Genomic DNA, 14,977 nt, shown 5'->3' with positions numbered 1-14,977 from the left:
TATTTTTTAATAATAATTCTTCAATTATATAAAAATTATAATATTTTAAAGTTACTTAAAATAAATACTTAATTTAAATTAAAAAACTATTATACAAGGCTTTGCCATTAAATTTTTCACACAATGAACACATCAGTTTTATGTCTGATAATGAATATAATTTTATCCCGATTGTGAATCATCTTGCAGTGCACACACATAGATTTGAGCAATCAATTCCCTCTTCGTAATTTCTTATCTTGATCCAACTGTAAATGTCGTCTGTTCATCCTTTCAGATCGTTTTATCGTGCCTCTCGTTGTCGACGCTAGCTTTGCCGACGTACGCGCCTTATCAGCCGTACGTTAACGGAGTGCATGGCGGAGGATATTATCACGGACCAGCAGCCCCGTTGGCTCATGACGGTCGGGTGGTTGACACACCGGAAGTGGCTCACGCCAAAAAAGCACATTTAGCAGCGCATGCAGCGGAAGCTGCCAAAACAGCACATTATGGAGGAGGTTATGGAGGAGGATATTACGGGGGCGGAGATGGAGGTTACTATGACGGAGGTTTTGCAGGATACAAGGGCATAATTGCTCCCGCAGGTGGAAGTCACGGTTACTCCGGATATCATGGCAAATATCATGGTCCACCAGCACCGCTCGGTCACGATGGACAAGTAGTGGATACGCCGGAAGTGGCCCATGCCAAGGCCGCGCATCTCACCGCCCACGCTCACGAATTGTCCAAGGTTGCTCATCTATCGTACGCGAACACCTATCCGCACATCTCGTATTGAATCCTTTTATCGTGGAATATACGTTTTCCAAAAGGACCTAATTCCTTATCTGTATTAATAGCGTAAAAGCAGCGACTTCAAAGGATTAAGTGACAACACGTCTTTTTACGCTAGCGGATGTGCAGCTTGGATGAACGTAAATATTTTGTATTCGCACAACATAAATATGTAACGATACAATAATAAAAACGATACAATAATAAAAAAATGTAACATGTGAATAAATAATTTTATATCAGACATCTTCTTCTTATATTTTGCGTGCAAAAATATCGCGGACAAGTACGCGGTTCGTAACTTTAACAATAGAACACCGTTAGATATCAAAAGAGAATTAATAATCCTTCTACGAAGCAATAATATTTCTAAACGAGTTAAAAAATACATTGATTTTAACTTTTAAGTATATCAAAATGTAAATGAATCCATTTCTGTACTTAAATTATAGTTTTATAGTTTCAAAGTAAACAACATCCATATATTAATGCACACATGCACTTATTGTTAGTAAATAGTAAACAAAATTTTAGTAAAATTTTTTCCTTTTTGAGTTAAATTGTTTAATTCTATTGTTTTAATTAAATTTATGATATATTAAATAAGAGCAATATTATAGCGATCTATATAAAAATGATTAAAAATGACTTAAATTGATTAAAAATAACTCAATTTTTATTATAAATTTAAATATCAACATTTCTTATCCACTAAAAAAATCAAGATAATAAATTGTTTTAAAATACAGAAAGCAATGAAAAACTAAATATTTTTTCAGAATATGGAGTCATTATTATATAGCAAAATATTCCTAGCTTTTACAAAAAAAAGAGTATTAATCTAAAAAACAAAAGCAGTCAATAATGATCGCTTGGTATTTCTAATGTTAAATAGAAGAGTACAAATATTAATTATGCGATGTTTTTTTTTCTTTACCTTCGTGCGTTTCTGCCTTTTGAATAATTTATACAACGAGTATAAATGTTTTATTTCACGCGGTTAGACAAACTTTTTCTCGCGGTTCTGCGGTGAAGTGCTGACGACATGCCGAGCTCAATTACGGTTCAGAAGCACGAGTTCGGATGTCGATCGTGCGTATCGATCACTCACGATCGACTGTCACTTCGTCAAGCTCGACTAAACGCCTAAACATGTCGATATTGCGTTGGTGACAAACGCGCAATACCTTTCAGATCAGACGTACCAATAGGGTTCGATCGATGAACTGGGCAAGTGGCCAGTTGCGACACCACCGTCTCCGTTTTAGTTATTCAACAACTATTGTTATCGCCACCTCCTGACATACTATTGTGATTGATATGACACGTGCGGATAAATAAACCCATAAACTGCAGGGTGTAGTGGGTGTAACTCGTTGCGTGATTGTGGCCGGAAGATATAAGTCTAAGATAAAATTGTAAATCGGTCTGGCAAGGAATTATACTTTTTCCTTTTAATAAAATGCTAATGAAAATTTATCGGGAACTTTACCCATTGCATCGTCTATACAGCATTCGAACAAATAAAAACAATTAATTTTTCTTATGTGTGATTGTGAATTTTTAAGTAAAAATTTTTTAGAAAAGAAATATCTATATATATTTCTAAAAAAATTTTTAATATTATTATCATTATTATTATGTTGTAACTAATTAATAATTACTTTTGATGCTTATTATTGTATTATAATTAGCAAACTATTATATTAGTTACTTGATACTTCCAATATTTCAAAGAAAAAATGCGCAGAGCACAAACGACCTAATTTCGTGTAAGGCTGTTAATAAACCTCGCTTCGCGGTACTAGTGTCACTTTGGCGAAAGCCGGTGACTTTAATGACGGTAAACTGTATACGCAGATGACGCGCATAGTTTAACACGGCATAGCCTAGGCACATTTTTATTCTTGACACGACGAGGTCGGGACACGCGTGCTTACGGGTGCCATTGTTAGCGTAAGTAAATGTTACGGGGCACGGCATTGCAGTTAAGGAGAACTTTTCCTGGGTGTGGTTGTTACCCCGCGAGTCGCGCTGGGTCAGGCGGGGCACGGGCAGCAGCAACACGCCCGATCAATGCTCGTACCCCTATAAATTGCACCAGACGCGTTGATGGCAACCGTAATGCGGATCTAAACGTACGTGCCGACAGCCGCAGTGTCTTACCGAGATCTAAGGGTGACGGAATATCTTTGGGATACGGATAGAGTAATCGCCGCAATGATCGGATATTTCGTAAGTACGCTTGAAAACTCGAGGAGAGGTGTTGTGAGATTCCGATGCCCGGAATTCCTCCTAACTGACTTTCTCGCATCTTGACAATTAATATTAAATTCTTACGAAATTAATATTACTTCACTTTCTAAATCTTTTATTATTCTCACCCTTATATAAGAATAAGAATTTTATTACTTCGGAGCTTACATGCCAGGAAGGAACTTGATTTACAATTTTTCTTAAATCTCACACATTTATAATTATAACACACTTATAATGTCTAACTAAAATCCGTTCTAAGTCTTATATATTTATATCGATAATTAATCAATCCTTTATCACTAATATCTCATGTAACTTACTAATTTAATCAATGCCAATATTCTTCTTTTCTATTCTATTGCGAAAAAAGGTAAAGTTCTTCCAATGGAAATTCTATTCAATTTTGTACGCTTGCTTCTTAATATATGTATATTTAAAATGAATGTTAATAAGAAACAATAGATTTGTTTTTATTGCTACACTGGATTGCACTAAAACTTTTCTTTTCGCTTTTGCTAAATTTCAAACATACATCTATTTCACTTTAAGTACAAAGAATGTACACTAGTTCAGCTATAAAAATAGACCTAATAATCATGAAAAGTTAACCAGAAGATAATATTTTATTACATCTTAATTCTTAGATTCTCTTCTCTGCCATGTCAAGCGCGATTCTGGCGGCTCCACAGTGGTACGGACCTCATGCTTCTCCGGCGCCGTTGGGTCCCGATGGTCGTGTGGTAGATACACCGGAAGTCGCGCAGTTGAAAGCTGCTCATTTAAGTGCTCTAGCGGAAGCTAATGCACGGGCACCAAAGGGACCGGGATCCATAGGAGCTTACCCTGGCACTTACCCTGGCGCTTATCCCCAGCCCAGCGGATACTCTTCCGGAAATTATCTTTCACATTACAGGTTCGTGTCAAACATGCGTTTTACTAAATTGGCTCTCTCTGAAGCATCTTCGTAAATTTCTATTTCCAAATGCAACTATAAATTACATTGAGAAAAATGATTTTTATTTTGCCAACAAAACGTATGTATATGATAAAATGTATTTTTTTTTTTGCTGAGATCAAACAGAATTATCGATTGGTTAATTTACTATTATTCACTGTTTTTAATATTCAAAATAAGTAATTTCTAGTATTAAATTGAATTTCTGTAAAAGTTGATAGATTTGACATACACTTACTATAAATTTCATTAATATTTTCAATTGGATCTAAAGTTACTACTTACATTTACTAGATATTCTTTTTACTAAAAAGTTATGCTAACTAAATAAATTTAGTATTATCATTAAAAAATTCTGCTATATTTAACAAGAAGGAATTAATTATTCTCATCTAATAATTTTTCCAAAAAAATTTTCATTTATTTTTCAAGACGTACTGATTGAATCTAATATTTTCATTTAATTTATACAACTAAATGTTTTTCCTAAAAGTGTAAAATCAATTTAGAAAGAATTGTTTTTTTCAAGATTCTATTTTTTTAATACATATAAATTATATGTATTAAAAAAATGATATAATTATATGATATGATATGATATTATATCATATCATATCACATAATTATATGATATAATTAAAACAAGAGTCAATCTAGTCAAATTTAATTCTCTAAAATCATCTGAGTACATCTTGCAGCGGACCACCAGCCCCACTAGGCCCGGATGGTCGCGTAGTTGACACGCCCGAGGTTCAACAAGCCAAGGCCGTACATTTCTCTCTTTACAATGCGGAAGCGCGGCGCGTGCCGACCGGTCCAGCCGATCCAATTGCTGCTGGCGCCTACGATCCATCCTGGAACAATGGTGCCTACAATCCTGCTTGGGACGGCCCGGCCAGCAGTTACTATTAATTCGACTACACGAAAAAATGATCGGAGCGAAATGCATTTCCGCTCGTTCAATGGACGTCGACGATCCCATGAAATCGATCACACGATTAGTTGTGTTGAATCCATCAATGATCCTCGATATCCTTCCCACACGAAAAGAACGGTTTTACTGGCGTATCTAAAAATTTAGATAGAAATTTGAAAATAATTTTGTTGGATCAAAATAATTATGTAAAATGCTCACATAATGAGCAATGTTGGAAAAATTTTAATTTCCAGCTACCACTCATACAGCACAGATCATTTTAATAATGTTGCAGCAACATCCAATAACATTGCAAATGTTGCAACACTTGTTGTAAGCTTCTGCTGTTTTGGCAATTTGAACATTTTTTTATTATTTTAATAGTCGAACAAAATTATTTTGGGATTCCTATTTATAAGCTAAATTTTTAGATATTTCAGTAAAACTGTTCTTTCCGTGCAGCTACCTCAAGAATTGGAAGACTATCACTAAGATATTACTAACTACCTCTCCGATCACTCCGAAATAAATGGTTCTCTCTCGCCGATTCTTCGATAATCTTTTCGCCTGCGATGATTTTGCAGCGTCACACGTTTCATGCATCTCCTATTTATCGCGCACAAATATTCGTACTTCCGATGTATATGTTAGAAAAAATATATATTCTTATGGAACAGCAGTGACATAAAGAGATTATTTATATCGTAATAATTATTCTGTGCTTCTGCATATGGTCCAATCAACCTTTAATCCACTCGACTTGAATGTTTAAAAGATTTAATTTTTTAAATTTATATAATCTAGAGATTCAAATAATCCCTTCCTAAGAATTTATATGCTAAGAGAAATGTTTGATATTTATATGATAATTGCATGATAAGGTACTTATGAATTCCATTTTTATATCTAATTATCATTCTATATACTATTAGCAATAATAATTATATTATAATTCTATTAAAAGAATAAATACTTAGTACCGAAAATTGAATTATAGTTATTGAATTGAATAGTATTAAATTGGTAATTGCAATCATTTTTTCTCTCAGTATATAAATTATTATGTATAAATACATAATAATCTGCGTTGAAAATGTGTTAATTCTGCTCTTCTTCTTTGAATGAAAATATTCTGTCTTACATTCATTCACGGCTGTTTGTGTACAGTATTTATTTCGATATTATCACATTCTACCATTAGTCATCTACTTTTGCGAGAGTGTACGCGACACCATAGATCGTTATCTGCTAAGCCTCATTGTTGCATACCTCGTTAAGCACGATTAATCGCGTCCTTGCTAATGGCACGGGCCGTCTAGGATAACTCGCAGGATAACTGTCTTACGTTATCTCGTAGTTATAGAAACCGGTTTTCTCATCGTTTTCTTCTCGCAATCGAATTTTCATTTCCTGCAATCAAGTGTTCAAAGATGTATTAGTTAATCAGAATCTTTAAGAGTCGAGATATTCGTTGTTTTCAATCTGCACGATGTTTTCTCGCAATGATCCGTAACGATCCGTAACCTAACGTGATTCGAAATTTTCTTGCAAAACACGCCCGATTCGCGGACAACCGGTCATGGATTACTCGACAATCCCTTCAAGGTAGTCCTCTTTTTGGTGTCTATTGCTTCGAAAATTGGCAACGTATCATTGAAAAGACAAAAAAAAACTCAAGGTATAGATTCCTTTTAAGGGATTGAATAATTTCATTAACAAATATTTATCAGTTTCTTTAAACCGGTCGACTTAAATTATTTGTTGTATTTAATGTAAATGTGCTCCTTATGCTCCACTGTTCAAAAAAAGATCTTTCGGCGATAATGTGATATAAAATAAATTATAGTTTTTTTTTTGAGATCAGCAGAATAGCACAAGAAAGAATTATTTAATTTTGTTATGTTTGTTAATAAATATTATTTTTTTGATTTCTTTAAAATAATGAGCTTAAATTAAATCCGCAGTATTCGGTAAATATTCCATTATTTCATCATTTTTTTAAATATATATGAGGATAATTTGAAAAGAATTCTCTGCCTGATACAGAAATGACGCCACGAATATCAAACTATTATAATTTTATATAAGATTGACAGAGCTGCTTTAAAAATTTTGAAATAGACGCGTTTATTAATTTCTTTGTTTCGATCATATAAAGCAATTTTTTATTCCATAATGACAATGCAGCCGCTTACATTTCTTCAACTGTAGTCGCAAAATTGTGAAGTAGCATGAGGAAGAAGATTACTTAATCTTGCACTGAAAAAAATTTTGATCCAATAAATGATAATTCATCAATGTCCGACTTAATGTTAATTCATTGATACAATAACTGGATTCATTTATATAACTACATATTCATTTTGATAATGAATTTTAGCAGTTTTACAACCTAAATCATTATGAGAATTCATTGGACTAAATTTTCATTATTTTTTCTTAATTCAATGAATATTTTATTGTATTTATGTACAGTTTTGGTTCAGTGTATTAACCATATCAAAGCTAATTTCTTAAAAATTGTCAATTTAAATATCGTATTTGATATATTATAAATATATTATAAATTCTTATGTCATTGTTTTGCAATTCCTTTTTGCGATAAAATGCGATACTGGATAGATTTATTCAATTTGAGGTCATCAGAGCAAAGTGAGAAGATTATTTGATCTTGTCCCCATTATAATCGATTCACATCGTAATGTGAGACGGAAGAACTCGGTCGACTAGCTTGCTGATTGTTGCGCAAATCTACGCAAAATGGGGTCTCATAATATGTAATGAGTTAACATCACGGTCGCGAGCGTGCCTGTGATATTCCACGCAGCATCCGCCGATCTCTGTGCGCGCGCCCACAGAATTTTTAGTTCTTCTCAGGTAGGCGTACCATCCGATCTTGTATCTTTATATCGAGGTCAGTTCAAATTACGCAGGGTAAGTAGCGAAGGAGTGGGTAGCGAGGTTGCACGCGAATAAATTTTAGTTTTTTTCTCCCTTGAGATGAACCGCCTTGATGATAGATCGTTTCTGGCGATGCAAATTCGTCAATTTGAGCCCTTGATCTCATGTTTTTTGGCAAATACACTGCAAATCCAAGTGCGTAATAAATGTCTTCAAATAACACATTAAACTGCATACAAAAATTAATTTACGTTTAAATATGTATAGTGTTATCTTTTTCACGAAAAATTAAATCACACATATAGGAGCTCAACGGGTCAAATCGATCTTCTTAAAATTACAAAAATTCTAAGAACAATAATATATGTATATTATTTTTTATTATTACATATTATTTTATATAAAGTTTATCTAAAATAATGTATCACTAAAATAATGTATATACTCTTTAAAACTTTTAGAGCGAATTATTACTCTAAGGAATGAAATCTCACTCTTAAAGATTAAAAATTGAGTCACTCTTTTTCAAGATTGGTTTAATTTTCATTTTTTAGAATAAAATTTTGCTTTAAAGAATTTAGAGAGTAAAAAGATTTCGATGAAAAATTAATTTAAAATAAAAATGCTAATAAAATTTCTTAAGTGAACGCCTATCCCACTCACCCCCTACGTGAAAGTACACTGAAATTGCAATGCATCCATTTCGATTTTCTTTGATTCTCGAGCTTCGTTTTGCATTCAATTTCATTCTTCTTGTATATTCTGCATCAGTTACAAAGTTACGATTCCTGACCTTTTTGCGGCGAGGTATTCGAAATCACGATGTGCTCGGCTTCGTTCTCGAGGAACGAAGCTATTATTCCGCTCCCTTGCTCATTTCTTCTCACGTCTTTCGTACACCGATGACCTATGTGGTAACATTCACAATCGTAACACGATGTGACTATACGTTTCAATAAGATTTACATGATATTTCTTCGTTCCCAGAATTAAATTACTATTAGAGTGTCGTAAACATTATGCATTTCCTGAGAAATATGTAAAACACGTAAAAAATAATAATTATATATATATATTTTTTTTTCAGTAAATTGGTATCTACGTATGCGCTACGCAAAGCACGATGCCGATTAGCTTATGAAACAATGCACCTCTTTTTATTCGACAAGTGTCGCGATTTTGCTTACGTAAAATTGCGTGCTGCATTCGCCGCAAGACGATCGTTACGATACCGTCCCGCGCACCGCAAAACGCAAAACTTTCCTAATCAACGTCCCACGACAACTCGATCGCTCTCTTCTTGCTCTTCCGATTTCTATCTAGATTAAGAAATCAAGAGTTGCGTCACGAATCACCGCGATTTCTTCTACGAGATATCGCACGTCGCGATCTTTCGCGAATTCTTTTCTTTGCGCGCCTTAAAAAAAATGACAAAAAATATTAATTAATTATCTATCTTAATCTAAATTTAATGCTATGGATTAATACAAAATATATAAAAAGAAGTCAGTACGAGTTTCTAATTCGCAGAAGTTAATTAAATTGCATTAAATTGTGTTCGACGAATCTTTGCAATCTTAATTAATAGTGGTAAAGAAACGTTTTAGCCTTACTTAAATTACGTTAGACGCAACGCAAGATCGAGAAGTAGGCCAGCATAAATAGAACTTTATTAAAATTTAATTGCCTATTTGACGTTATACGATGACGAATTAGAAATACTAGTCATCGTATTATATTTTGTAATCATGTAAACTGTAAAATATTTTACACACAATACGCTCATTAATTCACAATAATAAGAATAATCATCTTGTACCTCTCATTTTTAATTTATATATACGAATAGATATAAAATTTAGTTTAATTTAATCAGGAAGTTATTGATTGAGTAATAAATCATTATAAATAAAGAGGAGAAAAAAGAAAGATAGGAATTGGGAGAGAACAAGGTTCGTCCATTCCTTCTATTAAGTCTTTTTTGCAGCAGTCTTTATATATCACAATCTTCGAAATATTTAAAAAAGAGAGATGTACAAGCGAGTGACCTGCGTCGCGAGAAACATGATAAAATTCGTAAAGATAGGAAAACAATTTATTCATCTAGAATATGTACAGGCACCGGAACATGTTGATCGACTGTGATCCGCTAGGTTTAGAAATTTCCTATCAGATGCTGGGACTGATAATGACGAGGCTGAAAACCTGACGGATTGTACACTTGTTGCGTGGCGTAAGGCTGAGTTCCCGGATACGAAGATGCTGGGAATGCTCGCGGAGCGCCATAATGTCCTAGATTGGCGGGAGCAGGACCGGATGGAGATCCATAAGCTAAAATAATAATAGAAAATACCGTTTAAGAGAATACTCGATAGTTTCAAAGAATACGTATATATTAGCAGTTACTTATTAGAGTAACTCAGGAAGGAATAAAGGATACAACAAACTTAATATTTAGAATAATTTCTTGTAAAATAAAAATATTCTATTCATATTTTTTCTATTAATTTACTTCTTATCTTAAGGATGTAAAAATAATTCATTTCTTATAAAATTAAAATATTGTTTAATGCTCTATTCATACTTTTTAATCAGTTTATTTTTTATCGTAAATATAAAAAAATAATTTATTTCTTTTGTAGAATAAAAATATGTTTCAATATTCTATTCAGATTTTTTCCACATTATTTATAACTTATTTTATCTTATAAATAAAAAAATGTCATATTTTTACGTTGCTGAAAATCTTCAATCTCTAAACTCTTCATCCACTTTTTCGCAATTCCGCAATTTTCTCGATAATCAATCAAATTTTTGCATCTTGTATTTAATGTTATATTGCCGCGAGCAGACCTCAAAACAAGTTTCCTATTCACGCCTTGCATCAACGATTTACGCCGCGGCCCACGCGACAGTTCATCGGTCTTTCCCAGTTCTGCTTCGCTCACCTTGACCCTGGTGCTCACTCGGATTCTCGCTCGCGTGTTTGTAAGCCCGGGCCTCCGCTTCGGCAAGTTCGGCCAATCTGGTTGCCTTTAGGGCCGCCACTTCCGGCGTGTCTAAGACCGTCCCGTCCTCGGCCAACGGCGCCGGTACGAAAGTGGTGGGCTTTGCTGGGAGCGTGTAACTCTTCTGACCTACGAAGTTAGCTCGTGCGTCGTATTGTTGAGGTTGCTGATAATTCACGTAGATGGGCGCCGGTACATGATTGGCAGTCTGATAGATCGGAGTGGGTTGCTGATAGCTGGCTTGTTTCAGATAAGGCACCCCGTTCGGCTGAACAGCTGAGTAGCTGTATGCGGGCGATGAGATCTGCGGTTGATAATTGGACAAGCCTTGCTGGTTTTTCTCATCCTGAGCTGCGCGGGCGGCGGCTCTCGCGAATTCAGCAAAATGCGCGGCCTTCGCCTGCGCTACTTCCGGCGTGTCGATGACATTGCCGTCTTCGCCAACCGGAGCGGGCGGCGCGAAGTTCGGTGCAACTTGTTGGTGAACCAGAGGATTCCCATATGAGGATGAACTGACGTATGCGGCTCTACAAGTCACCGCCGTGGCGAACAGGAAAATCTAAAAACAAAGAATGAATTGGAGCAATTAGATCTTAATTTGAAAAATATATATTTACGAAAAAATATTATATTTTTCTAAGTTCTGTATTGTTTTAATTCTGTAGTATTTTAAAATGCTTATTAGCATCATTATTAAACTAATTAAATTCGATTTAATTAATTAATTAATCAAATTTATTGATTAAATTAAATTTGATTAATTTAATTTGTGATATTGTTATTTCAACTTCAATTTATAATTCGATATAATCAATTCATAGTTTATATAACTGGAAAATGTATTTAAAATTTATGTACTTATAAATTATTAGCATTAAGATCTAGTCTTGATCATATTTGACCTTTTTTTTACTTATTTGATTTATTAAATTTTTCTATATTTTATTCTGTTTTCAAAAAGCATTATTTCGCTTTTAATCTTGCTTTTTCTTTAATGTAATATATTTCGCATGTGACTTTTAATCCTCCTTATTCGCGTAGGGTATCCAAAACATTCCAGCTGCATAAATTTGCTAAATGAAAATGATATTTTTTTATTAATCTTAATAAATCAATTTTTATTTAATTGTAAATTATCAAAGAGAAAAACGAAGATTGGTATACAACATTGGGGTGTCAAAAAGTCCATGTGAATAATTACGTTAAAAACGCCATAAAAATATTGAAGGGTTAATTCTTAATCTTCTGGGAAAAATTGGATAGAAATGATGGATCTTTAATCGTGACGAATTACCAATACATAATCGATACTTGATTCCGCTTATCAGGTCATCTTGTTGCGCGATCTCAATCGGCATTTTGCTGGGCGGATTCTTTCAACCTACCCCAACCTTTCACTTTTCTTTGTCCCGGGATCACTCACCAGGCCTCTCATGACGATTCAGGGGCGTTGTATCCTTCGTTGAACTCCCACACACCTTCTTCCTGATAAAAAGAGCGCTGCTGTTGTCTGTCAGTATTCGCTCCTAGGAGTGAGGAACCCGGGCCGGGCGTCGGTTCGCTGTTTTGTGTTCCTGGAGAACGGCTGGTTGGTACCATTTATAGTCGCATTCATTTGTCCCCTTCCACGTGCATTCGATCGCCAGCGACCTGGGGGGAGCCAGAGGTGATCGACTATAACCCGACTATGGCCCGGGAAGTTTGCCGGAAAGATCGGAAAAGAGAAGGCTATTCTCTTCTCTTTCTCTCTTTCTCTCTCTGTCTATCTTTCGCCAATTGCGACCTTGACATTTAAATGCGATTTCTGCACTTCATGACCGGAAGCATATCGGGGAGCTATAATGATGTACTCAATTGCATCTTAGAATCAATTCGATCAACTCCGATTAATTTTAATCGACGATTTGATCCATTAAAGTTTATCATTCACATCTATTGTAAAGTGAAATGACAAATGCGATTGATCAATTCCGAAGGATCTAATCGTGGATTAAAGTTAATCGGAGTTGGATGAAATGACTCTTATGCCCGTTTTTATCAATACGGTTTAATTTTAATCTCGGTTCAATAAACTTTTCATCTTTTTCTAAGAATTAGAAAAAGTTGAAGAGCAAGTTGAACCAAGATTAAAGTTAATTTACATTAGTAGAAACAGGCGATTTCAACTCAATTCCGATTAACTTAAATAGCACTATTGAATAATACGAATAAAAATATTAAATTAATCCATTATGTTTATAATCCATTATAAAAAAAGATTGAAAACAATAAATTATACTCTTCAAATTCTTTAGAATGGAATCTCATTCTAAGGAGTGATAATTGAGCAAGTCTTAAAAAAGAATAGCTTAATTTTTAATCTTTAAGATCCTGTTTCACAACTCAACTGGTTTTTCTTAACCGAGGTTCAATTTATTTTTCATCTCTTTTCAATTCTAGAATTGGAAATAGATGAAGAATAAATTGAACCACGGTTAATTGTGAAACTGGCTTTAGAGTGAGATTTCATTTTTCAGACAATTCGCTCTAAAAGTTTTACAGAGTTTGTATTAAAGATCCTGTTTTGATTCTGTCAGTTAAGTTAATTGTTGATTAAAGTTTGATCATAGCCCTTAGTTCACAAACTTAAAATCATCATCAATTGTTTGCAGAAAAGATTTTTACTTGCTGAATTATATAAAACTGAAAGACATTTCGATTACACCAACGTTTTTTATAATATTTATTTCTTTTCATAGAATTTTCCAGCAATTAGTAATAAGTTATTAATTGCCTGTTATCAAGCTGCTTAAGTCAATCCGGCATTCTTTTATTGAACAAAAGAGCATGTGTTTTTTACTCCCTCATGATCTTGGTTAAATCATATGTCACTGATAGAAGGGATCTCGGTACTGAGAAACAACAAAGGCGTGTATTGGCGCTAAACGACTCACCAGCCCTGAGCAAACGAAGGACTCGAAGTCGAAGGACGAATTGTATTAAGAATACATTCTCATATAACACAAAGCACATTACTCGCAATGCTCATTATGATGTATACGGACTTTTGCGATTCATGCCGTAAATTTATTTAAAAGTCACGCCCTACCGTGACTAAAAATTAATTTCTTCAAATATACTTATCACGCATAAAGACTGCAAAGCATTACAATTGATTTTCAAATGATTACAATTACATTAGTTTGTATTCAATCGTAGTTTTTAATTCGGCATTATAGAAAGAATGGTTTTGTTGTAGTATTTAAAAGTTTAACTAGATGCAGAGTTGGAAATAATTACATGATGATAATACTGCAAAAGATTTTCATATTCTAGTAATCAGTTTGATCCAATATAATTATTCTGATGTCCAACACAATCATTTTCCAATCTGTATCTATATAAATGTTTAAATTAAATTATTTAGTAAAAAGCTATTCTTTCTATCTAAGATGAAAATAGCACGATTATTAAAGTGGGTTTTATTAAATTAATCTAAAAGATTTTAAGTCATAATAATATAAAATAGAATAATTTAAGAAGAACTTAATTATACAAATAACATTTTAATATTTATTTAATTTCTACACTATTAAGTTCATAATATCAAATTATACTCAATTTGAATTATTTTTAATCATTTCTATAAGTCGCCACTGTTCCTACTCAACATTGTTAATTTAACTAAAACAATAGAGTTAAACAATTTAACTCAAGGAAATATATTAAATATGATTCAAATTTAGTTTATTTATTAAATGTATACATTAATATGAAATGTATACATGTTTATTTTAAAACAACTATAAAAATGGATTGATTTACATTTTGACATGGAAGTTAAAAATAACAAAATGTTATATAACTCAAGAGATTAAGTTATCATTGCACCTTAATATTTAAGGTGTAACCTAACAGTGTACTTTTTCAAAAAGTTGTGATTGAATTCATATCCATTTGAGAATTTTCTCAAGTATTAATAAATCGGAAAACGATCAATAATGTACAATATGTTAATAATAATAGTGATTTAATTGGATAAAAATATCTCAGGTGGTCATTTACGCAAAAAATTAGGTAAATACTCTCGGATTAACTAGTTCAACATATTGATCTAATTTTTGCATATTTTGTTAAAATACTTTCGTATAAATATTGACACTAAGAAAAAATGTATTAAAT

At 33.3% G+C, this 14,977-nt stretch overlaps 2 protein-coding genes across 2 annotated transcripts in view; one reads left to right on the top strand and one right to left on the bottom strand.

The window, feature by feature from the left end:
- The window catches only part of LOC108691643 (pupal cuticle protein-like), a 5,777-nt gene extending 191 nt beyond the window's left edge, over window positions 1-5,586 (top strand). Inside the window, exons 2-5 of the mRNA XM_018199494.1 lie at window positions 278-774; window positions 2,916-3,012; window positions 3,681-3,949; window positions 4,690-5,586. Coding sequence (XP_018054983.1) covers window positions 278-774; window positions 2,916-3,012; window positions 3,681-3,949; window positions 4,690-4,903 — 1,077 coding nt within the window. The 3' untranslated portion in view covers window positions 4,904-5,586. The remainder of the gene's footprint in view (window positions 1-277; window positions 775-2,915; window positions 3,013-3,680; window positions 3,950-4,689) is intronic.
- A 4,207-nt stretch (window positions 5,587-9,793) lies between these two features.
- On the bottom strand, window positions 9,794-12,368 carry LOC108691684 (pupal cuticle protein-like). The gene is made up of 3 exons (XM_018199558.1): window positions 12,240-12,368; window positions 10,757-11,375; window positions 9,794-10,139 (listed from the first exon to the last, which is right to left on the bottom strand). Exons 1-3 carry the CDS (start codon window positions 12,249-12,251, stop codon window positions 9,964-9,966), a joined length of 807 nt encoding a protein of 268 aa, XP_018055047.1. The 5' UTR covers window positions 12,252-12,368; the 3' UTR covers window positions 9,794-9,963.
- Between the last annotated feature and the right edge of the window lie 2,609 nt (window positions 12,369-14,977).

Source organism: Atta colombica, unplaced genomic scaffold (assembly GCF_001594045.1).
Source record: "Atta colombica isolate Treedump-2 unplaced genomic scaffold, Acol1.0 scaffold49, whole genome shotgun sequence".
NCBI lineage: Eukaryota > Metazoa > Arthropoda > Insecta > Hymenoptera > Formicidae > Atta > Atta colombica.
This window is presented reverse-complemented; position numbering and strand designations above follow the sequence as displayed.